Genomic DNA, 27,058 nt, shown 5'->3' with positions numbered 1-27,058 from the left:
TACGTAATGGTAAACGAGAATGTTCGTTTCAGGCGATATTTAGAAGATGTACTCGAAGAAATGGTAGACTGGAATTTTCGTAAACGTAGTAGTGTCTTGTGGGATAATTTTATATCGTATTTTATATTCATACTGTTACTATACTATACTGTATCAACGTGTACCGATCGTAAATTACCAACATTTGTATTAAATATAATTATAGTAATTTGTATTAATTGTACAATAAACATTTTATATTAAGCATCTTAAAAAAGCGATGGTTTATTATGTAGCTTAATCATTGATTGCCGCTTGATGTTTGGGAGTTTCTTGATTTTCGGTAGTCGTTTGATCTTCAGTAACTTCATCTTCAATAGTCGCTTCGTCGTCGGTAGTTATTTGATCGTCAGTGATCGCTTGATCTTCGGTAGTCATTTCGTCCGTCAGTGGTTCATATTGTGTGCCTCTTGGACTTCTGGGTATATTTTTCAGGTCAAATATGTGTTTCGCGGTTTCTCGAATTCTAATTGCAGGATATATTTGTTCATTTAAGTTTTTAATCACCAAATTATGGCTTGAAAAATATAAGACATTTGTACATTAAGAAAAATAATACATTGGATAGTGAAAATAATTACTGTACATACGTTATGTAATAATAAGATCCTACGATTATAGCTGCGACTAAAATCAGAAAAAGAACCAATACGAAAACACCGACGTAATCTTCATTTGGCAACCAACCAAAAAAGAAACGCGTTGCCTGATCTTCCATCAAATGCGTACGCCAATTTGGAGGTCCTAAAACTTAGAAATGAACTTTAAAATAAGCGAATTCAGCTAATATAAAGTAAATATCGTAAAATCAAAATATCCTCATTCAAAAAACTATATCAAATTTAAAACTGGGTCCGCTATTACATCTACTACAAAGGTAGTTCGCTGTATTATCATAAGTGGATAAATTTTATAGAAATATTGTGTTTTGACAAAACATTCAGATAGAAAAGCTTTAAAGTCTATGAAAAATATCGAACGCGAGTAAACAACCGTGTGAAATTCACTTAGGGAAAATTTTCAAATTATAACATCCCTAGAAGATGTTGAATGTAATGTTACCTACACTGTTACCGGTTTTTCCGGTTCCCACAAGTTTCTACCAAGACTCGTTCAGTAAACTGTGCATATATCAAAAAAGTAGATGATTTTACATAAAATAATGTTTTCTATTCTATATTCTATTCTAAATTCATTTGGAATTTTCTATGTTCTTTCCATTTCGTATTTGTTACAGATGTTAATTACAGATGAACATCGAACCTTAATTATTTTTTTGTATCGTTACAGTAGAAGATCTATCTTACATTTGTCAAGATTTATATCGGAAGAGTTTATCATGTCTGAGGTAATTGATGGTAATTATCTTATCATGGGAACAGGGAATTTTTATTATAGTACGATTTATTAGTCACTTACTACTGTCCGAATACCCTCTCATTAAAATGTTATTCTTTTAGTAAAGAATGTTTCTTTGGAGATAGTGTATCAGTGATGCGCATTATATTCTCATTATAATAATATTCTTTGATGAAAGATCAAAGTACAACGTAAATTATGTTACATACATATACCTATTACTAATTGAGAATACAAGTTATGCAAAATATTTTTATACAAAATATTCAGAAATATTTGCAGCACAGCTTATGATTGATACTAGTAGAATGATTTAGACGTAGTAGAATAAAAATACGATAAATATAGGTAAGATTAAAAATAACAATTACCTCTGATATATATCATATTTGTTATCCATACAAAATTTAAGTCATTTTGCTTCACGACACATTGCCACATCCCGTTATGCGTTTTATTAACTTTTGTAATGTGTTCAACATCGGCTGCCATTGGAAGCGTGATGCCATAATTCTTCCACGTTTTATTGCGTACTAACCAAGACACTTCAAGTTCCGAATAAATGTGTCCTAGGATTGCACAGTGGCATTGTATGGTTGTGTCTAGAGTTTCCCTTATTTGCATAGTTTCCTCTGCTGGAATTACTGCCAAGGTGACCACTTTGATAATCGAATACGTTCCATCGATTCGACGTAGTGTCATCGCATAAACGCCAGAATCATTTAGAACCGCTTCCATTATCTCTAAATAAATAATTGTTAACTATCTCTGAACGAGAGATTCTCGGTGACAGCGTGATTTTAATAAAAACCATGAGAAATTATATTTTACCAATATTGTAATCTTTTAACTCCAATCTTTCAGGCTCTATCTCTACAAAGACACCATTTAAGGACCATTGTAATTCGGAACGAGGAGATTCCTTAGTAATTAACTGCACGATATCCGAGTCGGATTTAATTGTGATAGAACGATGTTCTTTGGCAGTAAGAGCCGTGTGGTTCATTCTAATCCTTCGATTTATCAATTTTATCGTATCTGCACGCAAAATAGTTTACGTATCGTTTTTACAGAGATGATATCAAGTTTCATTTTGATATTTTTATATCTAATCTTAATACGATTGTTAGACTGAAGATATTCATGCATTTATGGAAATTAAAGAAAGTAGAAGGACTTGATTATATTTTTGTATAATTTCTAATTTTACAAAATTTTTATTTTTAATTTTAATATATGCATACGCGATAATTTCTTCTGACAAATCAAAGATAAATTTATTTGCAGCTGGTTCCAATAAATGACAATACGTATACCGTGTGGAAATTCATAGTCCTCGAATGGAATTAGAATTTTTAAAGTTACCTTCGGTTATATCGCCACAAAGAATTTCGTTGCAACGTCCAGTCATTATACTCGGTCCTACACACGGTTCTCCTCTGATGTTAGGTGTTGGCGAGTCGCAACGTCGTTTTCGAATTCCTGTACCACCATTGCAGCTCACGCTGCATGCCCATGGTCCCCATTCTGACCAACCTCCATCAACTGATGGTCCTTCTATGTCTTTCAAGGAAAAAATTTCATTTTATCAATAATGTTTTAAAAAATTAAATCTCTTCCTAAATCTTCCTAAATATTTAATAACAGAATACAAGCACATGTGTCTCTACCCGTTGGAACGCAATTGACAGACCAAGTAACCCAGCTGTTGGCATCGACGCCGACGGAAAAGAAGTAGAATATGAGAGGACTGGTATGCTGATAATGAAACACATTTGTGGCGTTGGAGTAGACGTTCATCGTATTTGCAGACCATCTGCGAATTTTAAAAAGTAAATGTCACTCAACAAAACTTTCTGAGTCGTTGATCCTACTGCAGATCGTAAAGATATTTATCTTTAGTGCATAATATCGAATTATATTTGCCAAGTAAAAATTTATACCATTTTTTACCTTATTGTAATATTAGTCCATGAATTCATTGTGAATAAAGGTACACGCGATTTTTGTTTGTGGAAAATCGTCACTGTAGGGTACGTAGTTTTTGCGAATAATATCCAACAATCTGGGTCATTAAGCTTGAGCATAAAATATCTGTTAAAATAGTATATATCAGTAAATTACGTTTACTGGAAGCTCTAGTGTTTATTAAAATTAGTATATCACAAGAATTTAACGTCGTTGGGTAACGATAGATCTTTGCGTGTAACTTACAGAAAATCGTGAGTACAATTTTGGGATAGCAATGCAGCCTGCTGCATGAAAACTGAATATTCATCTGCAAGAGATGTTCGGGTTTTTAAGAATTTTTGAGGAAAAAATTAAAAAAAAGAAGAAGAATTTATAATATGTAAGATTGCCAATATAACAATAATTTGATTAATATATTACAGTATTATATAAATTACGGAAATTATACATGCGAAATTTAGAGATTGAGAAACTGAAAACAGGTGAGAAAATTTATTACATTTACCCTGGAGTCTCAGGCATCAGGTAGAAAGGGAAATGAACTGCACCTTCCCCTCGAAGATGAAGAGTCACTTGTTGAGGAAGCAATATTTCTTTGTCAATCCATGTTGATAACGATAGAATTCTGGTGTATTTATCAGTTCTCGTGTTTTCTATATGACAATCTATTTGTATGAAGAATCATTTATATTTATTTTAACTTGATACTTGTATCTAGATTAAAATATGAAAGGATATTCATGTAAAACATTAAACATTTCTATGTACCGATATGAAACATTCGCCTCTATATTTCTCGAGAACATTACTAACATTAATTAATAGACTGCAGATTTTCGTGGACTTATGCGAAATTATAATATTTAGTTCGTTTCTTTAATTGTGAACGTACTTGATCCACGATCGAACGCGAAGCCAACAGCTTTTGACTGTTCGCTGCCATAATAATAATACTTTGGTAGGAAAGCATTGGGAGGATCGGGATGAGTCCATTCGAACAATGGTGTAGGATCGCCTTCGTAATAAAGCAATAATTGTCCGCGTGGTATACGGATGATAAAGCTGCTCCATTTTCCGACATAAAGCAAATGTGGCAGAGTTTTCCTTTTGACTAAGGAAATTGCTGTAATTAAACAGGCTTCGGTTAAAAAGCGAAATAATTATAACAAGTTATTCTCAGAAGTATTAGAAAAAGAAGTAGGATAGAAATACACCGAACTTGAAATTACAATGCCGTGCATTAAAGATATTAATTATACGTTCAATAATAGAACAAATTAATTAAAACTTCCTCTTATCCAGTTTTCCTTTAACCGGTTTCCGCGTTAACCTGTTAGCTGCGAAAGACTAGTTAACTCGTCGGGCTACCAATGTTTTAATGATTTTCAGTTAATAATTTGATTAATCGAAGTTCTTTAGTTTCTTTAAACATACAGACATATTTGTCAACTTCCAAAGGATCTCCTGATTGAGTGATAACGGTTAATGATGGTGAAGGATTAAAATAAATTATAAATTACTATATCAACATTTGCAAATTGGAAATTGCCGACTCTAAATTCGATCACTGAGAAACAAGAAAGTATTCCGAATGAATATATTCGCTAATTACCTGTAGTTTCCGATTCGTAAAAGAGAAGTACTTTTTCGTTGTTCGACGTTCCTATTTTGAGGATGTAACGCGATTTTAATCCATCATCAGCTAAAAAGACAAACACGACAGAATCTGGATTATCCGGTTCCCAAGCTTTCACAGAAAAGTGTAAACCTTCCGAACGATATTCGGGTAAAACGTACAGACGCCTATCTAGGCCATCTCCCACGGCAAGAAACGTGTACTCCTCTGTAAGAACGACGATTAATTATAATTTTCATTGTGATTAATTAGAATTAGATTTTATATTGGTATACTTTAATTGCATCCCAAGAAGAGAATCATTACTTTTTAAATAAATAACAAAAATATTGGAATGTCTTTTACCATCATACTAGAACGCGCTTTACTATTATTATGCTTTAGCTAATAAGCAAGGAGGTTCCAAGTCGTTTGACATTTTTTTTCGATTCGTTCTTTCCTAATGAAAATTCACCGAGGAAACTATTTCATACGAAAGATCTTGAATAAAATATGGAAAATAAAATATGTGAATAAAATATTAGCTAAAATAATGTCGCGATATTTACCTGGTTTCTCACAATCTCTAACGTTGCATAGATCATGGGGCACCAAAGGATCCTTGGTGTAACACCAAGTGCCGGCGATATTACGCGACGGATTTCTACAATAATTACTGGCATTCTTGGCACTTCCTTCTGGGAAGACGCTATCATTGAAATATTCTCGACCGACTGTCAAACTGGTTTTGGGAACTGCTACATTTGCTCCAATTTTTGCAGATCTGACGCGAGTCGATTTGGTGGTATTTGCTCGAGACGCATTTTGGGCCATTGCTGGTAATTTGGGTCTGATTGGCCATTTGTCACAATCACGTCCTGAACGTGTTTTCGAAAGTGTTCCCATGTAATCGTTCGCCGTACCTGCCATTCGACATTCTGCAAAGGAGAGTTAATCATCTTTGTTTCATACTTGTTTTAATGTACGGTAGAACTGCGTCGCTGCACTACTCAACTCCACTTACTACAACGAAATTTTAGGTAACGCCCTATTAACTGAACTTTTGCTGATTGAATTCGCTTGTCTATGCGCGACCTCCTATTAGGAGTTTTCGTTATACGACCGAGAAACTATGAACGAAAATAAGTAGCGAGGAAAGTTGACGAGCTTCTATATAAACTGTTTCTCCTGTCTGACAAATTCAGACGAATGGAGCTCTACTGTATTTAAGTACAAGAATTTTATTTATCGGGACGAAATTTTAATTAACGCTTTAATAGAATCATTAATTACCTGACGATCTACATTTTCGAACGGAGCAATATCGTTTTGAAATCGTTACACTCTCCCAAGGGGCGTATGCGTAACAATAGGGACCATTGGAGTCGCGAGTGGGATTTCTACATTTATTAAGTGCCTTCAAAGCAGACCCGTCGATAAAATTTCTGTCACTTTTGTCCTCTGCTGGGATCTTATTAAAAGACACGCGTATACCAAAATGAAAAATTTTATGTTTACAGTAATTATAACAATTATTGTTGTTCACTGTAATACAGATTTACGTGTCTACTATAATTGCATGTGCTATGTAAGTATGTCTCAAAGATCAAGTGTCTGAATCATGTCAAAATCATTTATCTTTTAATTAACATCTTTAGCTTGATATATATATATTTCTTACTTCTTTCGATATCCATGGAATACATGGAATTTCTTTAATGCTTGTCCATTGTGTACCTTTGAATTGAAAATCTCCTATATCGGACAAACAATTTGGTGGCCAAGCATCCTCTACCGCATCTGATTCTATTTAAACGTAAGTTTCTTATAATAGTCTTTCGTATCGGCGTATAATCATTTATTGAGTATATTTTCTTCAGTATAATTGCATTCTACTATGAAATTTAAATTACGCACATCTGACGATAAATACGCGTAACAGGAAGATTTAAATCGAGGAATGTTACCTTCCGGAGAACAAAATAGCGTCCATTGCGCTATTGTCTTTTCGCTTCCAATGCTAAACCATCTCAAACTAGCAAAAAAGATTTCGTTCATGTACAATAATTCGATAGCACCTCTCTGCTTATGTGAATACACGCGTAAGTGTCCGCCAAAAATGCTACAACGTAAAAGAGAGCAGTAAAGTACTAAGGTAGCGAAATGGACGAATGTAATAAAATTCGATTGTAATATACGAAATGGTCAACCTGATGCTGAACTCCCTCCATGACCAAAAATCGAGCAAGCCTGAGGTGGAAATCTCTTTTAAATAATGTTTGGACGATTCTTCGAATTCTTGATACGTAAGTGTCGTGACGTCTTTGCTTATTATTACCTATATTATATCGTACGGTAATTTAAAAAAACGATCTGTTAAGACTCGATTATTAGAATATTTACCGTCACACAGGGATATTCTATCGATGGAGTTTGATACAAACGTATTTGGATATTTTGGCTCGCACGAACGAAGAGCCGAACATCGATCGTATCGTTATTTTTTTGCATGGCCCAAACTTTTGAAAAATCAATGCCGAAAGTCGTATGCGTCTCGCAATCTGAAAATTTTAGTATATAGCTATTATTACATATAGTTATATAAAACGATTTAGTATTTACTGTAGTTAAGATTTAGATAATTTTCTGGCCATTATATTCGAGGTTTAAATTTTAGAAATTTTAGGCTGTGCTTTAACCATATTTAACAATAACATTTTCTTCGTATTCTACTGATTTTGATTTATCGAAAACGTACGAATGTGACAGAACGAGGTGCTCCATAAAACGTTCGTTCCTCGAACTCCATAATACAGAAATGTTTCTGGGTACAAGCTTGTAATTCCATGTTTTTTCTTATATTCCTGCATCACTAAAGGTTTCATTGATCCCTCGATACCAGCGGAAATGAAACCACCACCCCATGTTATCCATATTCCCGTCCACTTTGAACCGATCAAAATTTCAGGAGTATTTTCAGCATTTTCTTCTTCCTGATCGGAGAAAAGAGAAATGTACTGTTTCATAATCATTAGATCTTGCATATTGTAAATCTTTGGCTTTTAGTTTAAGTCACAAAAATTTCAACTTTTTATTTAAGTCTAACGAGTGCTTTTATTTCGGACACTCTATATGTATATTTTCTTAAATATTATATCGTATTCTATTTTCTTCTCTTATAAATCTTCCTGTGAGAAAAGGCATGAATATTCATACTCTATAGATTATACCACGTAATTAGGAATATACAAAAGTTAAAACATCGTATTGTTACGAACATCATCTGTTGGAAATGTTTGACGGCTGCCAGAATTTGCAAACACCAATTCAACTCCTGCAGTCCATATGTCTGCTATTATTTCAGCGGAAGCGGGAATCGGTAAAAGACTAAGCAATATACCAGCTTGCCCCTGTACGTATGCATTATTCTGTTACACTAAGGAATTCTTTTGTCACAAAGAAGAAAAGTAACTAAGATTTAAACCCCAAAATAATTCTCTATCAATATTCCCTATCTATAGAAATTATATATGCGTTGATCTTTTATCTACATTTATTTTATCTTATATGTTCTATTCTTTCTCCTGAAAGAACATATAAAAACATACAAAGTTTTAACGATATACATATATGTTGTGATAATCGAGCATTGAAAATAAATAAATAAATGTGTATACCTTCTTCTCGTCATCTGGATTCCACAATTTAACCCAAAACGAAGTGTTACCACTGGGTGCGTGTAATTTTGTGAGTATTGCATAATTAGACGAATTCTTCGTAAATGCTACGCAATCTAAGAAATGTAATAACAAAATAATAATAAGAAGAAGAAGATCGTGTAGATTAGAATCTATGGAATAAATACAAAATCATGTAAAACCTCTATCGTCGCAAAATGGAATATCACAATACTGTTTCTGAACATATTCGAAACCTTCTTCGACGTAACACCATGGCCCTCCGACGTCACCTGACGGATTTCTGCAGAAATTTTCTGCCTCCCTACGTGATCGATCAGGAAAGTCCTGATCTCTGAATTTTTGACTCTATAAGACAATGTTACATTGTCGAAGAAAAACAACAAAAATTTCTTTAAATTCTATTCGCTCAGTATCGCATTAAGGTTTATTTTATTCACCTTCGAACCTTCAAGCTCGTATCGTTTGTGCCATGATTTACATTTACTTGCAGACGTTGCGATTTCTTTAGTCCCTCCATATTCAGCTCCTGGTCCCGATAGTTTGCATTCTACTCGTTTATACATAATTATAATTGTTATTGTAAATAACCTACCTTTATCGATAATTATAAACTTTCTCAATTTTCCTAATAAAATATTTTCTGTCAAATTATTTTATCTTATCTATTTTATATGATCTTTTACACAATATTCTGTTACTTAATAAAGTAGACAAGTTGCAAATAGCGTGCTTGTTAATTATAACTCTTATATACGAAACTCGATATTTTATTGATTTTACTTATCACAAATTTTGTAGCATTTTAAGTTTCACTTTTATTATATTACCTCCAAAATTACAAAGTGGTACGTCACATTCGTCGTCTATAAGCGAAGGTTCCAAAGTATAACACCATGGCCCTCTATTATCTCTCGTTGGGTTTCTGCAGTAATTTTTTGCAATTTTTATCGACCTTTCGGGAAAATCTTCGTCACTTATATCTTTACTAACCTGACATCAAATATTATGCAAATATAGAATCTCTAATAAAAGTGCCAAATTTATTATTAATATAAACAGTTTTTACAGTTTAAGTTCATAAATACGTATTATGTAATTGGTAGATTGCGTATGAAATTTGCCAATTGACTGAAATTCTCGAAGGAATAATCGATAATTAAAAATTTTAAATTTGAAAATTTAAAAAGTTTGCCTACGACTTGAATGATTTATGAAAACACTTACATGCCCTACAAAAAAATGGTATTGTAGTAGTAACTACAGAAATTAGTAACATTAACGAATATGAAAATTGCTTACATCGATACGATCGATTATCGTAATGAATATAAAAGAAAGAGAAAAATTAAAAAGAAAAAAATAAGTAAATAAAATAATTTTGAAGATTTTTAATACTTTTGTAATGATCTTTTTAATTTATCTCAGTTTTCATGAATATTCAAGTATCTATGAATTTTCAATTAAAAAAAAGATAAACGACTTAGATAGAAAAATACTTCTTTGAAATTATCATTAATTTCTAATTAATAATTTAATTTAGATGAAAGCTACCTCGTGTATTGGTTCATCTGTGTACCAAGATTGGCATCGAATGCCACCGGAAGTTTTGGCTATTGTTCCTCTATATTCCATTCCTTTTTGCGTTAGTTTGCATCTCATTAAATCAGTAAGGATTGCATTACGTACTACAAAGAACAATGAATAAATATTTCCATTTGACAATATTGTGTCTTGTAATTCTATCTTGTTCGAAAATAGTACTAATCTTTATTAGTTTATCGTTCGTTTTTAAGGAGATATTCGTGATCTATCGTATTTACCTTTTTGACTTGTAGTTAAAACTATCAAAAAGAATATGAATATAAGGTTATAGGTCACATACAAAACCATACAATGATGCATGTTGTTTTTTATTGACTTCTTTTAAATATACTAATCCTTATTCTTTATTACTTTATCCTTATTCTTATTATTTATTCTATATCCTACATTTTTAATTGACTCTCACAATATTTCTTCTTTTTGTTCAATGAAACGAACACTAAAATAAATACGTGAATATCAATTGTGTTATTGTTTTATCTGTCTGAAACTCGTTCTAAAAACGAACGTAATTCAAAGGAAACGAAATTTGAGTAAGGAAATGAAACGAGTGGAAAATTTACCATAAACATAGCTGTGATACATTTAAAAAATTATATACCTATGATTATATTCAGAACCTGAAATATTAATTGGAGGGAGGGAAGAGAATTTTACAAATGGTATTAAAATTTCAAAAAGTTTAATGGGGGTATTCATAAAATAAAAGATTACATATTATAACGTTACGTATCAGTTAAATATAAAAATCATTGTTATAAAACTTGAAAAATTGAAAAATTAAAAGTAAACAATGTCCTTTGGACATAATTGCATTTTGTTAACACTATATTAACCCTTTTGCTACGGTACCCTTGGAATTAAAAATATTTTAATAAAAAAAAAAAAAAAATTTTAAATCATGCGAGATACACACTTAGAATTTTGACAAATGATCGTACCTAAGATCGTATATGCACGTACTTCGCAGCGAAAGAGTTAACATTGCGAAGAGCAACTTCCTTGCTCTCGTTTTTTAACTTAAATAACTAATTTCCTTTAAACCATTACTCTTTAATATTATTAAGTCCTCTCTCTTTGATATTTCTTAAAGAGAGCACTACTTCATTATTTTAGAAATGAAAAACGTAAAAAATAATCGCACACGCATTCTCCAATTTTCATTTTTTCTTATTTTAAAAAAAAATGGAACTGAAATTGGACTGTTGCGTGCTCGTCAACGATTCACTGCTTATGCCAGTGCGCAAGCAAATTAATTAGTACCAATTATAAATTTGCTAAAATGCACGACTAGATTACAGCTGGCATGATACATGAGCTAGTAATCAGTGCCACGCGTTTTCAACATGTTGAACAAACGTATAACAAGTACTTTAAATTATAAAACTCTATTAGAAAATGATGAACGTAACGTGAATAATTCTCTATTTTTTTTCTTTTTCCATTTTTTCTTTTTTTTTTTTTTACGACACCTCACAACTTGTAATATATTGTTAAAAAGAAACAGTATCTGTTTCGAAACATCTTTTATATAGTAAAAAATTTTTCGTTGACATACAGAATCTCATAAATTTTTGAAAAAAATTTCAATCTGTGTTCGCGATACTCTTTTCGTTTAGTTTTGATTATTATCTTTTTAACACGATTATATAATAATATTTCATGTCAGAAAAGATGCATTTGCCTCGCAAACATGTCAACTTACTATCGCATATCGAGCATGCAACATGTACAAATTTTGACAGCAAACTGTTCTTAAAAAGTTCAGCATGCTAAAAATATCCCAAAAATCAATTCATTTCTTTTTTCTTTTTGTCACAGGAATATCTCATTTCCTGGATAATATCATAGCATTTGTAAATTATCTCGTATGCAAGTTTTGTAGTACTTTTACGTTGTTTAGTATATGTACCAGGTATATTTATATATACATATATACGTATATACATATATACCTGGTATATATCTACCATATTTTGTTTGCCGAATACACTTTCATACATACGTATTATAGTATAATGTATACAATATTGGATTCGTAGCAGCATCATTCTGTTGCAGTATAACTGTAACAAAACATTTCTGTTAATCAAATATCTTATACAAACAAACATGAATTTCCTTTTTTTTAAATGGACGTGCAATGCTGGACAATTATTGCCTGCTTTGCTCTCGTGCTAGAAGCCATATTAAATTGCGTCTCTTTTGAGAAATACTCAATCGAAAATAGTGTTGTAACTTACTACTGTCCCTGATTAGTTAAATGTATATGTATGTAGATATTGAGCAGGATGGTACATATTTAAAATCTCAACATAATAATCTTTGTGTCTTAACACAGCATTGAGTTAAACATGCATTACATAAGAATATTTTGCTAAAATTGTTTTATATCAGGGACAACATTATTGCTATATACTCTAACGCTAGAGGTTCTTTAATATGAAGAAATTACTTTTTGTAAAAACTTCATCATGTTTCGTGTGTAGAAACCTCTTCGACAGTATTAATGTTGAATTGCTGATTTTGAACGTGTTTAACGCAATGATTGGCTATAATATTTTTTCTCCTCCTGAACATTTTTCTCTTCTTAATTTTTTAAATAATTTTATTAGTTTTGAGAAGAAGTTTCTACACAATGCCATTGAGATCATGTATCCCTTGAACATAAGTTTCTAGAACAATATTTGATTGATTGCTAACTGTGTAAACTATTACATTAATATAACTCGGTTATTTGGTAATATATCACTATTTTCCCAAAGAAAGAAAACAAAAGAAAATAAATAAAATTTGATATACTATGTATAGACCAATAAAATTATTCTATTTAAATATTCGTCAACTGAAGTTATAAACATATTAAAATAGTTATTCAAACACAAATCCTTCTTTTAAGTTTCTGTAAAAGAAAGAAATGAACTAGGAACAAAATTTGACTTCTATTAAATCAGTCTTATCTCAGTCTTACAGAGTGCAAATGTAACTAATGCTTTCGTAAGTTCCATTAACGTCAAACTAAATCAAATATTCTCACATTCATTAGACTGATTACTGACACAGAAATCTTACACGTTGTATAAAATTCAGATCTTATGGTACGTGCCGTTTTGTATGTTTTTACAATTGTGTGATATCAATTAGAATAATTAAGATAATAGTAACGATATTACTAGCCATGAATGTGAATACAAAAGGAAAGTCAACAAGAATGGTAGATTTTAGAATTTTAGAATTAATCATATGCCAATAATAATTGTAAACAAAATAATGATAATCATTATTAATCAATAGATGCCAGTATGACGATGCCAGTACAAAAAAATAATTTTGGAGTCTGATATGTTAGAAATGTTACTACTTGGCATTTTTGAATTAATCGTGGCATCCTTAAGAGACGATGTTATTCTCACTCTTTTTTTACGTAAATACTTCCTTTGTAATTCTATCCACATCATCGACTGTATATCTAACTTTATCTTAGTGGATTCCATTATTCCACTCTATTATACACACAGATAAAAATTTTTATAATCACAAAGACCTTTCATAAATATACTCACTCCAAATTGCATTTATATTTCTTTGTCTAACCAACATGAGACGGTTATCACTTCTTTGAACAATTTCCTCAGAGCTGGTCAATTTAACATTCTACACTATCATTATTTAATAATGATTTTTTCCTTATTAAAAAACATCTATGGATAGCGAAAAATTTCGAAAGTAAAGCGAATGCAAGCTATAGGATGAAGTAGAATTTCAGTATCTTTGTTACTAAATATCTACTATGTCAGAGAAAATAGTTACATTTTCATTGAAAATGACAATTATTTTCTTCAGATACATACATACATACACATATATATGTATATATGTATGTATGTATGTATGTATGTATATATATATATATATATAGTTTTTATATTACTTGTATTGTGCTACTCTCAAACTTCCGATCTGACCTGATATCAAATATCAAAAAACAGATTTTTTATTTATTAAAACTCATTCATCGGTAAAAATAAATTATAAAACAAGGCTCTACTGTTTATAAAACAAAAAAAAAAAAAAAAAACAACTCTAAATGACCAGCATTTTATAACACAAAGTTTGTTTCTTAAAAATTTGTAATTTTAAATATTTTATATCGCAAAAAATTTTTTATTATTAACCATCCCTTCCCTGTGTAAATCCCATACCTCTAAATCTGTGTAATTTTTCGTTTTGTCATTATTCGCGAATTTATAGACAACGGCAAGTACGTATGAATACCGTAAAAATAATATTCCTCTCCAAACGGAACATCTATAGAGAAACGTTATTTCCACGTTGCTTTTATTCACCACAGATGAGAACATCCATAGCAATATTGATTTCAGAACAAAGTTCTGAAAAATTTTTTAAAATTTTTCTTTCCTTTTCTTTGTACTTGTGTATTTGGCACATAGGCAATCCGAAGTTTCGAAAAGAATCTATACGGATTCTCATAAAATATATAATCAGTAGGAAAATATTAGCTCTCATGCTTTGTCACACTAAAGCGTCATACGCTTACTCCTAATCTCGAAAATAGTAGTTGTGTTCGCAATTGTCGCGTAATTTTTTTTTTTTTTTCATTATCCCCCATATATAAAATCTTACTCTTACTACCTTCTTCTTCACACCATCCCTTCTCCTATTCTTAGAATAAATGGATCATTTAATAAAGAAGGAGACGATTGTTACCAAAATCTATGACAGCGAGTTTACCACCGGGGAACAAAGCTATTCCCGATGGTCTGTCCATTTCTTCGTCGCCCTTACCGTAGCTACCGAATCGCCCTATCAACATACCAGATGCATTGAATATCTGTATTCGATGGTTTCTAGAGTCAGCAATGATAATGTTTCCTTCGTCGTCAATCGTCAGACCTTGTGGTCTCAGGAATGGTTTGCTGCCACCTGTGTTCTTGCATTCCAAAACTCGGGCGTTCGTGAAATCATGATCGATGATCACTACTCTGTGATTATTAAAATCAGTGGTAACGACGTTGCCTTGGGGATTGAAAGCAACGCCACGCGGTGAATCGAAATGCTTCCACATATTCGGCATGGCCTCGTAGCCGTATTTTCGTAGAAAAGTGCCCTCAGAACTGAATAATTGGACGCGATGATTTCTAGTGTCAGACACCACTATCTGGCATTCGGCGTTCACAGCCACATCCCATGGATAATTGAATTGACCATAGCGGCTGCCTTTTTCACCGAAAGTTATAATAAATTTGCCATACATCGTGAAAATCTAAAAATTGACGAGAATACGAATTAATCGAATGATTCTTTCTTAATGCTAGCAAATAACACTAGCAATTTAAATTATTTATCGATTTTTTATGTTAACAAGTGTTTCGATCGCTTATTTTTTATGCTTTCCTATTGGAATTAATCATAACGACTCTTGTCGTGAAAAAAAAATTTCTGTAATATCGGTATAAAAAATAATAAGACTGAAAACAGTACTTCATATGGCTGGAAATTGTTATACATTTGCTTCTGAAAGTTGTTTCTCGTATTTCGCTATAATAGTGGCATGTGATAGAATCATTACAGATTTGTTTAATTGATTTTTAATTTAATTAATTCCATTAAAGATGAGCAAGTGTTCAAATACTTTCAAACCCGCTATTCTCACTACCTAATTTTAATATTATATTTGAGAATAATTTGAATTACCTGTATACGATGATTATCTTTGTCAGCTACAATTATACGGCGACGTGCATCGATGGCTACGCCAGCTGGACGATCAAAGTTTCCATGCCCGGTTCCATATGAACCAAATTTTTTTACAAGGGAACCATCTTGTTTAAATACTAGAACACGATTATTTGACCTATCTGCAACAACTATATTTCCTTCTCTATCGCATGCTACGCCCCATGGTCGGCACAAATTATCATCACTATCACTTGTGTTTCCAATAATTTTTATAGGTTTCGCTGGCACATCAATCTTTTGATTTATTTGAACTACGACTGGATAACTACTTGCAGCAATGGCTCTTCCTCGAATTGGTGCAAGGAATAAAAAGGAGAGTCCACGTCTAAAGAACATACGAGGCGAATTTCCACGGCCTCTCAGAGCTCGTCCAGTGCCTATAGGTCCCGGATTATTTACCATAATGTTTCCAAGATTCGCTATAACGGCCATTATATTTGCCTCCGAACTATTGAATGAGATCCAATTTTCATCATGAGATGGAAGAGATAGATAGGTCTGACGGATTTGGAAAATCTGTATTCGATAAAAATCATGCGTTAGTAAAGTGTCTATGCATCTTAAAGTAACAGAAAGGTATAAAATTTATTACTATAACGCTAAAATTCAGGAAATTAAAGTAATCGATTTCAAATTTGATCTTTATAGCAGATATTTATGAGACGGTGTTAGTGATTTTTATATTCTTTTATGAAACCTTTAATATCAACATTATTATGAAAAATAATTCAATATCGATAAGCATTCTATACTAAATACTAATATAATTTTTTCATTAAGGCAGTGACAAAATATCTCTAAAAGAATAATGTAAAAGCCACATTACAATTATTAAATAACAAATCAATCAAATCTGTATTAGATTTTATATAGAACGTATAAAGAAAACGTGTATATGCAGAGGAATATCCGCATGATTCTGCCCGTCTTTTTCATTAGCCTGTAAATTTATGAATATCGGTGATTCTAGAATTAAAATATTTCACGAACGTTATCGTTACGGTTTCCTCGCTGAGAGGAAACATTTGTCGAAATATTACCGAGATGTTGGAAAATGATTCACAAGCGCAGGATCAGAGAGGTAGAAAAATGTTTCGTGTTATATTCACGATTGAATATCGGAAGATTGATAACATGTGATATCTACCAATATCAGATTTTAAATATATCTAGTTACAGTACTAGTTTTTGATAACCAGCAATGTCGATAAAATGATAGTAGTGAAAAGGTTTTTAGTACTATTAGTTTCACTACGGATAACGAATGTTGGGAGGATATTAGTTATCTAGATATCGAAAAACTGAAAAATATTAGATATTTGATTTCATTAATCAATACCTCAGCTGAAGCCATATCTTTGATCATTATTAGACCCATTGGATTGTTAAGATAAGATCTGCTCTCCAGAACATCATTAAGTTTGTCAGCAACTCGTGATAGTCGGATTATTCCATATCTGATCCCATCGTCTCTTCTCTGTAGCGCAGTGTATTTTAGAGTTCTGGCTTTCTCGATTCTACTCAACAACTCTTTTTCTCTCGCCTCCAAAGCGGCAATTATTCTTTTCGTGCACAATGTCAAATCTGCAAATGCCTGTCTTGCTTTCTGTTCCAATATTTCTGCCGATATCTGCGAAAGAAATAAATCAAATTGTAGACACGAACATTTTACGAATATACTAACCCTCCATCTGCATACTCGTTTATTTTCGACCAATGATTTCAAGTGAATTTTCATTTTCCCCATATTTTTGTCTAAATTTTGTTCTGCTTAAAAAAATCGAAGTAACATGCAGCGGCAAAAACTATCGGAGTATACTGGAAACTTGGTTAGAAGAGTATTCGGAAATTTTTATGTTGAAAAATTTTTGAAAACAAAATCCCAAAAAAGAACAGCTGCATGGATTTAAACCCAGTAAGCAGATGACGTCAAAGATAAGGTTGTAAGCGGACGGTTAATAAGAGCATTATTTTGTATATTTAATTTTTCTAAAAACATTGTATCTAATTATATATTTCGACATAGATGTTGATAATGTATCATTCTTAATTTAAGATATTTAATATTAACTGTTATTACTTCAGTCAATTCTTTGTGCTTAATTTTTCTAAAAGGTATCGACACAGTAATATTAAACATTCTCGATGTAAACTATCATTATATTTTATTATACTTGTGATAAATGAATTTCTCACAGGATAACTTACTTGCACATCATCTAATTCCTCTCTTAGGGCCGAAATTCCAAGCCTAGTTTCTTTCAGTACTTGACCCGCTTGAATGCAAGCTCGTTCAGTGGTATCATTGAAATGAACAGTAACATGATTGCCATGATCATCGTATCCACAATCAGCACAAATAGGTTTGGAACAAGTCTGACAAAATAATTTTCGACCATCATGATGAATATCACAGTAAAATGGCTTTTGTAAAATGTGGAAGTTTGGATTAGGGACTACAGGGCTTAGTAATCCCGATATATCGGACAGTGAGATACGTTCGCTGTCGTTGGTTGCGTCCGAATAAGTCTGTGTACAAGAAAAAAAGATATTTTATTAGCATATAACATAGTTCTATGGTAGAAGTTCAGATGCTATTGAAATTTTTATTTTTTAAAATTTATTTTATTCGTCGATAAGAAACCTATAACGAACAAACTTAAGTTAAAGATTACACATAGAAGTTAACCGTTTAAGGAATGCTGTTAGATCGAAATATACTTACCAAACGATGACACCTAATGCACCAATCGCAAGGTTTGTCATAACATTCCTCGCATCTAATGTTAGAAGAATTTTCAACGTGTGCGAATCGGGAACTGCGGGCAGTTGGTGCACTTAAATTAGTGCTGCAAACTTGTAGTAAAGTATTAATCAATGCATCCATTTCCTCTGGGGATGCACTGTGACCTTGGGGGGAGATCATACTGTTTGGGGACGATGCACTAGTACCCGGTGGACTTGCACTCGAATGACCGGATCTGTTATACTGCCACCGGTATCCATTTGTCATCTGCAACGTAGGAAAACGTATAAGTGTGATAGAATAAAAGTAAAAATCCTTTACTTCATAATTGAATACTTTGGATCCGTTAGTACCTCGTTAAGGTTCGTATAGAAACGGATATGAAATGAAACTTACATTAAAAAAATCTTGTTTTTGCTTGTTTTAAATGGAAGGACTAGCTAAGAAACTTAAAAATGTGTAAAAATAAAATTTAAAAATTCAATATTCATCTTGGACGTAAGTGTGAATAAGAAGTTTCTTCATTATTAACACTTCATACCTTAAGATATTCTGCATTTGGATCTTCTGGTCTTGCGGTATTTAGTACATAGTCTGGAGTATGAAAGAAGTGATTTAACGTAGGACGATTTTGATCCATGATAATGTAGATGTGTAATTAAAGTACTCTGGGGAAATAGAATTCTCGTCGTAATAACTTCACCTGGAACAAAAATAATTCAAATAATTTAAATCAAGACTTAAGTAATTATTTTCATTATATTACAAAAATTTGTTAAACGTGAAAGTACGTTGCCTCTTTGTACCCCCAAAGTTGTACTCTAGCTTACACGTTGTATCAACCACTACACCGTAAACATAATTCAAGGTTCTGTATGTATAAAATCCTAAGAAAATGAATATTAATTTCTTTGCTGATTTCTATAGAAACTTTTACTTTTAAACAATATGGTGTATATATATGTACACATACATATACAGGATGTCTAAGTTATTCTCAACGAAATTTTGTCAATACGTTTTGTAGGTAGAAATTTTATTCGTATCAAACGACGTATTCCTATATAACATCTTTCCCTTACTTATATCGTAGAAGTTCTTACGTAGAAGAAATTGACGAAGATCGACTTGGAAAAAATTGGGACACTTAACAAGACATAGAGATACTTCTCGTTGGTCCCTTAAGCAGTCATACCGTATCGATTGTGATTTATGGGTCAAAAAATATTGGATGTATTTACAGTATCATAGTTACAAGCTGAATGAAGATCGATTCATAAGGGAGTCAACGGAAAAGCATTTTGAATCGTACGGATGGCCCCTTGATCCAGTTTCAAAGACGAAACACCCCTGCACAGCTGGTTCAAGGTCATCGCATAAGTCCTGAACAGGGAAGAATCGTGATACCCTTTTTAGTTCGGGGATCGAGAAATGGGGTCCCGCTTCCATTGGTGGGACCTCGCAGAAATCAATAACAGTAGGAAATTCGACGTAAGTACACACGTATCGCCGTCTATGTGTTTCTAAATGAATGTTTCAGTCAGCTTCTAATCGTAACTTTCTCCATCCGTTAACGTACTATTCGTGACTCAAATATAGAGACTTCGATAGAATTCGTTACTTCGTTTCATCGTCACCTCTGTTAAAGGTATTGAATGAAAATGTATTTCTAATTTTATTGTTATGCAAACTTTTATTGTTGTTTATATGAACTAGTCAAACCATGGGATTTCTAAAGAAAAAAAAACAGAATTCTTATGGAATTGACTTTCAGTTTTCTATGAGGCCACGCGGCTTGAAAGTTACTTATTTCCTTGTATCATTATTGCATTATTGCTATCAGATGACTTATCTATAGCAACGAAAAATCTAAATTAATGCGAATCTCATCCTAGTTCAAAAGTTGCTACTTCAGTTACTCGCGAAGTTAGAAATTACACACTATAACTTCGTAAGATGATGCGACCACAGTATAAATCACGCTTGCGTCAAGAATAAAATGAAATTAACATCTCAAACAAGCTTCTGACATTAACATTAATGTATGAATATTTGCATTTCTATTTCTAGAAATAATCATGCATCTACTTATAATATATCATAAAATAGCATATTGTAATATATTTAAAGAATGTAAAGGTAAATATTGTTAAAAACGACGTAAACCGAGTCCTATTCTGTGACCCTTCGGGGTTGGAATTACGTAACAAATAAAAAAATATTAAAAATAATATTTGCTTTTAAATATTATTAAAAATATTTCCCCTGTAAATTATATTCCATATTATACATAAGATCGAATGCAACAGTTATATGGAGCGAGTATTTACGTTATGAAATTATGAATTTTAAACTACATTAAAATTTCCACTTTATTTTTATCGTACATTTATAATAATAAGTCAAAAGAATTCCTCAATGAGAATTAATAACAGCGTTTAACAAGAATTTAGTCTTTTAGTCTTTCAAATTTTTTAATTTAACGCATACTTCAAACCGAATATTTAATATGAAAGGGAAATGACTCGTGCTGCCTTCATAAATGTAAAATCTCATACAACGAATTCAATACTGACAACCGTATGAATGAAACTTCATCGTCTGGCCGATAACACTTTGTTAATTAGTTTTCAATCGTGTGAATTCCGTTCGTATGTAACCACATAACTCAGTAATTGGCGCGTTTATCAAAGAGTATATTAGAAAAAGGATTTTGAAATCTAAATAAAATTATATTCGTTACAACTCTGTAATATTCGTTCGACTATAATTAATGAAATATCAACAACGACAAAACATATTGCACATTATTTCAGAGTGAGTATATCTCTTAATTATATTTCAGAAATTTCTCTAATACAAAGCGTCAATCAATTTATTTCTTATATAAAATGACTTCTATGCGTTATACGTTTAGGAAAAACTGAATTTATTAACTTTCTATCAAAAGTTTAATATAATACCATGCAATTCTATTTCTTTTTAGATCGCGGTTACCAAACGTAATTTGTATTAAATAATTTGTAAAATGTTTGCTAATAAAATTGGGTAGGTAAAATTCCAAAATTATTGAACAATCCAATTTTAATAAAATGCAATATTGCAATATTCACCTGATCAATTCTGTATGACCCGCTATTATAGTATAAGGATGACCTCCTCTCACCTTTGTATGAAAAAACTTCTATTTATCGAATAAGGATATAAAATCGAGAAAGAAAATGTTTCAGGAAAACGGAAAATTTCTCATCTAACATTTGACTAAAAATAGAAATTCACAACGCGAAAAAAAAAATAGATTTCTATAAATATTCTACATTTATAATAATTTAATAAATTAATAAAAACAAATCTACTAATTATTTGCTTAATAATATGTTTATAAAAGTTGGTCCACTATGACCGTTAAGAATCAGGATGGTATGTCTATGAAGAAATGGCACGTCTGGTTTACAGTAGTGTCAAGCGAAAACCTTACACATTGACCTGCAAACTTTCCCTTTTTCCGTTTTTCCAGCAGCTGACCTGCAGCAGTTGGGGGTGCTATCCTTGAAATTACCATGGTGACGAAGGTTAGACCTGCTATTCTTTTCGAGGGTCAAAAAGAAAGAGAAAGTGAAGTATGTGTATCCGTTATTCTCTGGGACCCCCAGTAACGTATAGCAACAAGAAATTGCGAGGAATTGTAAACGCGGTTAGTAACAGGTAACTGTCTCTGTCCTATGAAATATTTGAAAAAATTTTCCGATGTTTGAAATTTAAAGTTGTCTCTGGGTAGCAAAGAAAAGAAGATAAGAAAAATAGGAAAAGAAATTATCTACTTGTTTCCTGTTTGGGTTATTGAATATATATAGGATGTTTCCTTTGTAGGAAAGATGCTGAGAATTGTTTTCCAAGGATATTGTTTTCGGAATTTTACACGACAGTGAAATTCAGAAGTTTTTACTTCTGATGAATTAATTGATGTATAAAAATATAGAATGGAAACAAATTAATGAAATATCGCATGGTAGATTTTGATATTCTAAACAATTCATCTGGAAACAGAATGCTTTTCGTTTCGATCAAAAATAGGATAAGTAAAATATGGAACCAATTTGAATTTAAATTGGTTTTAATGTTAAATTGATTTTAAATTGTATTAATATTGCAGTTTTCAATATCGATTGTATGAATGTTTTAAAGAAAACTACGCTTAGAGTATAGCAAAAAATAGTTATAAATTCATACAATGTTTTGCTACCTAACGAGCAATATTGTGTACGTAAAGAAAAATAGCTAGACATTTCATGTAAATCGTTATTTAAATATGTAATGTAATATATTAAAAGTTAAAATAGAAATATAAATGGACAAAATATAAATTCAAATATTTGTATAAGATTTGTTTCTCAGATAAGAGAAAAATACATGCGTCTGCGCATCTATCGGACATATGGGTGTATATACTTATTTTATTATATTAAAATATAAATTTTTCACTATCTTTTCAGTATACTATATCATTAAGCCTCAAAATTTTTGACAATTTTCTACAACATACAATCCATACTTACAGTTCGAAAAATTCAGAAAGTCCTTTCAAACATGCAATGTTGATATTTCAATGTCTTCTATTCAAATTATATTAAACAAATTCATTTATATATACTTGTACGTATAAACAAAAAAATAAAGAACGATTAAATATAAACTTCACGATACCATCGTATTCTTATTGAAAAATATTTTCAAAGTGACAGAAAGTAGACGATCATAGAGACGCATTCGATAAACCGACAAAAATGAACGAACTTTCCAAATTTCGTTTTCATCGTTGGATAGCGTCGTCGTAGATACTTTCCCTCTCGTTCGAATTTCAATGTCGTTCGAGAAGAGCACTTTATGATACAAATAAAGGAATGTAAACGAACAACGTTCGACCTGAGTGACAACCAATTTTCAAGCTATCTAATGAACGCCCTACGTCGCGCTATTCGATCACAACATTAATAATAATACCTTTAAACTGACCGAGAGTCAAGAATCGATGGAATCGTTTTCACTTTCGTTTCATTGCGGCAGCGTACACTCTCATTTATTCCAAGTTACATGGAACAGGAGAGTCGTTTGCCTCTCTTTGCCTAACGATTTTCATTCAAATTACAAAAAAAAAAAAAAAAAAGAAGAAAAAAACAACAAACGAACTATAAACCCAACATAGAAAGTACGTTAAAATATTTAAAAAAAATGTAAATACCCTTACCTAGAAGTTGTTCATGGAAGGTAAAGATCAATGGTTGAAACAAGAAGTGTCAACCGATCTCGACTACTGGAAGCTGAGACGATGACAAGTTTAAAAAATGGGAAGACCGGAAAAAGTGTGAGCACGTGGTCGTCGAGGAATGCAACTGCAGAGGACGTGCCGAGCCTCTGGATGTTTAGTGATCTCCCGAATTCGACAACTCGAGGACTGAATGTTGGTTTGAAACTCGGATCCCTCTAGCACCCTCTGCCCCTCTCCTTCTCTTCCTCCGCCGCCCCGCTCCAACCCCCGGCCGCTCGTTTAGCCAGGCAAGCGAGCTTTTCTCGACCAATCGAGAGAATGCATTTTTACTCCCACGTTCGAATTGGTGATTCACACCCCCGCACTATCTTTCCACGTTGGAGCAACAATACACAATACTCCGTTTTTCTCCCTCTCTCCTAACTGTTCTATCCCTACCATCCCTTATCCTCTATTTTCATCCGATTTAACGTTTACGTTTCTCTACGAGGACCTAAGACTTTTCCTTAAATCGAACCTTTCCAATTCGATATATATATATATATTCGTTAAATCGAACCATTCTAGTTCGAGCTATAGGCAGCATATATACAGCCCCAACATCACGTATCAGTTATTACAAACATCAATTATTAAGATTTATAAGTTATTTCGTTTGGAAGTGAATTGGATGAGATCGGCGCCTTGCAGTGTGAATGTGACTATACGGAAGTAGTATCGTGCAACAATATGTATCCATATGCAATGAGGCTTGGGGTCCAGTTGAACGTGTTATTCACCAGGTGTAGAATAAATGAATAACCAAGCAACGAGGAAGAGTGGAAGCCAGTTCTTCAGCGTGTATGACTCTAACGCGAGAATGATGTAGAGCTCGTGGTCGTAAACACGAGAAATGAGAGCTTTTCACCGAGAAAAACACGATCACATCGCCCTATACGTGGTTGCTGTACAGCGTTATTATGAACGATTGCACTCGTGTGTGTACGTACGTGGATTCGATAGATCGTTAGTATTTGATTTCTCTTACGAGGGATTTTTAGCTTTTGCTTACCGCTGTGGCGGCATTCCAGGGCGCAGACGGTTTAATCGTAGCCACCTCCTTCAGAGCGTACGTGTGCATGCAGCTACGTAGCCCGGCACCTATATACTCAGTGGAAGAGTTTTCCATGTCAAGGGATGATAGGACGCGTGCGCGAGGAAATCATGAATGGAGCCCACCGCTCAATGCGAGGGGAGTCCAGCTACACAATCACAATCATACATCCACTCTACTTTTATTTATATCCCTCCAACGGCGACCTTCAACCAAGGTAGGATTGATCAGATAAATCAGGTTCTCCATTCTGCGGAGAAACAGGTGTCATCTCCGATTCTTCACGATTTTTATACAACGATTGTTCTCGTCAAATGACACAAACCGATGATCAATTATGACCCTGAAGTTGGTGACGCTGGGTCCATGTGGACATTCTATTTGTACAAGGCAATCTATGATCTCTGTTATGAATCATGCTTGCTAGAGCTATTTGTAATAGGTATAATTTTCGGTCCCTCTTGGGAAAAGAGATGAACTATGTGTCAGATATTTACAGTTACAGTTCTTTGATGTATTTCACTAAATTTCTTCTTCCTGATAGGAGTTTCTTTTATGAAATTAATTTTTCAGTATCTTGTACTCTTTATGAGAATATCGTATCAGTTATTGATAAACGTAGAATAATCTAAAATTAATATTACGTTATAGGAGAAGCCTGTTGAACATTCAAATCATTATATCCCTGATCGAACGAGTAAATGAATATTGGTATCAATCATGGAAGTGTTTACTAGTATTCATGTGAAAGATATAAAGAGATAAGGAAAGAGAATAGGGTGGGAGATATAAATCTGAATATCCCTCTTTACTTTTCACGTCAATTACTAATTTACCTAACCAGAATAATGGTCGAGCTTATACACATATCAGGTGATTGATGACTCTTTTGAGTTCATGCATGTATTAATATGCAAATAAAACTGGACGTAAAACATGAAAGATATGAATGGAAAAATATTTCTATTGAGAGTTGTTGGCACGATCAATTCCCGAATTGCATGTGATACACTTTTTAAAAGGTCACCATTAGTAGTAACATTGACGTATGAAGAATTAGCGCAACCTCAGGTTTATGAATGAGTACCTTGGGCGTGAGGATCACGTGGCGGGGCGCTGTGGCGCTTTAACGATCGAGAACATCCTGTCTCCTCCCTTCGTCGAGCTTTATCACACACTCCCCTCTTTTCTCCTTTGATATGACCAGTACAGGATGTATCATTTATAGGATCTGGGTCGTATCGGAACGATCAGGATTCAGCAAGTACAGATATCCTGCAAACGAAATATCATTAGTTGGAAACATCGTTGTTCAACGGAGAATATCTTGAGACTTAAAGCAAAGAATTTTGTGAATGAAACATTTGTTTATAAAGCATATTTAATTGTCGAAACATATAGCAAAGGTTGAATTAATATCATCTCTTTTTCTGTAATATCTTAAGTTTAATTTTGGGTGGTAGAGAAACTATGATTTTATAGGAATATACTTGTCGACAGTAAATGATTTATGATTTCATCGTAATTCACATTTAAGTATTAAGCATTTAATACCATCTTTCTATATCATTACATTGTTATACAATCTATCAAAATAGTTATACAGAGTAATTTACGATTACTTTGAATTACATTTATTATGGACAATCGAAATATTTCTTATGTTTTAAAATGGCAGATTGATCAAAACTTTTTAGTAAGTTGTAGGATGCAGGAAGCAATTCGTGGGCGTACCTAAGTGCCTGCATAGTTGTGGGTGCACATGTGGGTGGATTTAGCAGGAAAGGGTAAGGTCATTGTTTTTGGCAAGATCACGTCTAACGCAAACAGTTAATTCCTTCATACAATAAAAAGATACAAAGTATTTAGACAAGCTAATATCTTTCAAAATATACCGTACGTTTCG

The 27,058-nt window shown here is 32.6% G+C and overlaps 3 protein-coding genes and 2 long non-coding RNA genes across 5 annotated transcripts; 1 reads left to right on the top strand and 4 right to left on the bottom strand.

Moving 5' to 3' along the window:
* Window positions 1-276: 276 nt before the first annotated feature.
* Window positions 277-5,254, bottom strand: LOC132913567 (uncharacterized). Its single transcript, XM_060971997.1, has 9 exons — window positions 4,982-5,254; window positions 3,875-4,492; window positions 3,352-3,676; window positions 3,069-3,214; window positions 2,764-2,961; window positions 2,230-2,436; window positions 1,770-2,141; window positions 630-783; window positions 277-556 (listed from the first exon to the last, which is right to left on the bottom strand). Exons 3-9 carry the CDS (start codon window positions 3,483-3,485, stop codon window positions 277-279), a joined length of 1,491 nt encoding a protein of 496 aa, XP_060827980.1. The 5' UTR covers window positions 3,486-3,676; window positions 3,875-4,492; window positions 4,982-5,254.
* Window positions 5,255-5,356: 102 nt separating this feature from the next.
* LOC132913083 (plasminogen-like) lies at window positions 5,357-5,915 on the bottom strand. Its single transcript, XM_060971041.1, has 2 exons — window positions 5,554-5,915; window positions 5,357-5,485 (listed from the first exon to the last, which is right to left on the bottom strand). The coding sequence occupies exons 1-2, from the start codon at window positions 5,912-5,914 to the stop codon at window positions 5,445-5,447; spliced, it is 402 nt and encodes a 133-aa protein (XP_060827024.1). The 5' UTR covers window position 5,915; the 3' UTR covers window positions 5,357-5,444.
* Window positions 5,916-8,648: 2,733 nt separating this feature from the next.
* Window positions 8,649-9,715, bottom strand: LOC132913087 (uncharacterized). Its single transcript, XR_009659327.1, has 4 exons — window positions 9,513-9,715; window positions 9,123-9,232; window positions 8,865-9,030; window positions 8,649-8,777 (listed from the first exon to the last, which is right to left on the bottom strand). It is a non-coding gene; the product is annotated as an uncharacterized LOC132913087 (long non-coding RNA).
* A 4,992-nt stretch (window positions 9,716-14,707) lies between these two features.
* Window positions 14,708-19,433, bottom strand: LOC132913566 (E3 ubiquitin-protein ligase TRIM71). The gene is made up of 6 exons (XM_060971996.1): window positions 19,335-19,433; window positions 18,773-19,060; window positions 18,256-18,576; window positions 17,387-17,677; window positions 16,003-16,563; window positions 14,708-15,571 (listed from the first exon to the last, which is right to left on the bottom strand). Exons 1-6 carry the CDS (start codon window positions 19,431-19,433, stop codon window positions 14,990-14,992), a joined length of 2,142 nt encoding a protein of 713 aa, XP_060827979.1. The 3' UTR covers window positions 14,708-14,989.
* Window positions 19,434-24,649: 5,216 nt separating this feature from the next.
* LOC132913531 (uncharacterized) lies at window positions 24,650-25,614 on the top strand. Its single transcript, XR_009659403.1, has 3 exons — window positions 24,650-24,756; window positions 24,842-25,040; window positions 25,130-25,614. It is a non-coding gene; the product is annotated as an uncharacterized LOC132913531 (long non-coding RNA).
* Window positions 25,615-27,058: the final 1,444 nt, after the last annotated feature.

This window comes from Bombus pascuorum, chromosome 13 (assembly GCF_905332965.1).
Source record: "Bombus pascuorum chromosome 13, iyBomPasc1.1, whole genome shotgun sequence".
In the NCBI taxonomy this organism is placed as follows: domain Eukaryota; kingdom Metazoa; phylum Arthropoda; class Insecta; order Hymenoptera; family Apidae; genus Bombus; species Bombus pascuorum.
Note: the sequence above shows the minus strand (reverse complement) of the source record. Positions and strands in the feature narration are given on the sequence as shown.

Excerpts from the sequence above, each read along its gene's own strand:
- LOC132913566 (XM_060971996.1), bottom strand. The coding sequence starts at position 19,433 with ATGGATCAAAATCGTCCTACGTTAAATCACTTCTTTCATACTCCAGAC. Across the intron at positions 17,678-18,255 it reads AGGAATTAGATGATGTGCAA|ATATCGGCAGAAATATTGGA; the intron begins GTAAGTTATCCT and ends TTTCTTTCGCAG. Across the intron at positions 15,572-16,002 it reads AAGATAATCATCGTATACAG|ATTTTCACGATGTATGGCAA; the intron begins GTAATTCAAATT and ends GTCAATTTTTAG.
- LOC132913567 (XM_060971997.1), bottom strand. The coding sequence starts at position 3,485 with ATGCTCAAGCTTAATGACCCAGATTGTTGGATATTATTCGCAAAAACT. Across the intron at positions 2,962-3,068 it reads TGTCAATTGCGTTCCAACGG|ACATAGAAGGACCATCAGTT; the intron begins GTAGAGACACAT and ends TTTCCTTGAAAG. Across the intron at positions 784-1,769 it reads AAATATGATATATATCAGAG|GACCTCCAAATTGGCGTACG; the intron begins GTAATTGTTATT and ends TCTAAGTTTTAG.
- LOC132913083 (XM_060971041.1), bottom strand. The coding sequence starts at position 5,914 with ATGGCAGGTACGGCGAACGATTACATGGGAACACTTTCGAAAACACGT. Across the intron at positions 5,486-5,553 it reads TAGAGATTGTGAGAAACCAG|ATCTTTCGTATGAAATAGTT; the intron begins GTAAATATCGCG and ends ATTTTATTCAAG.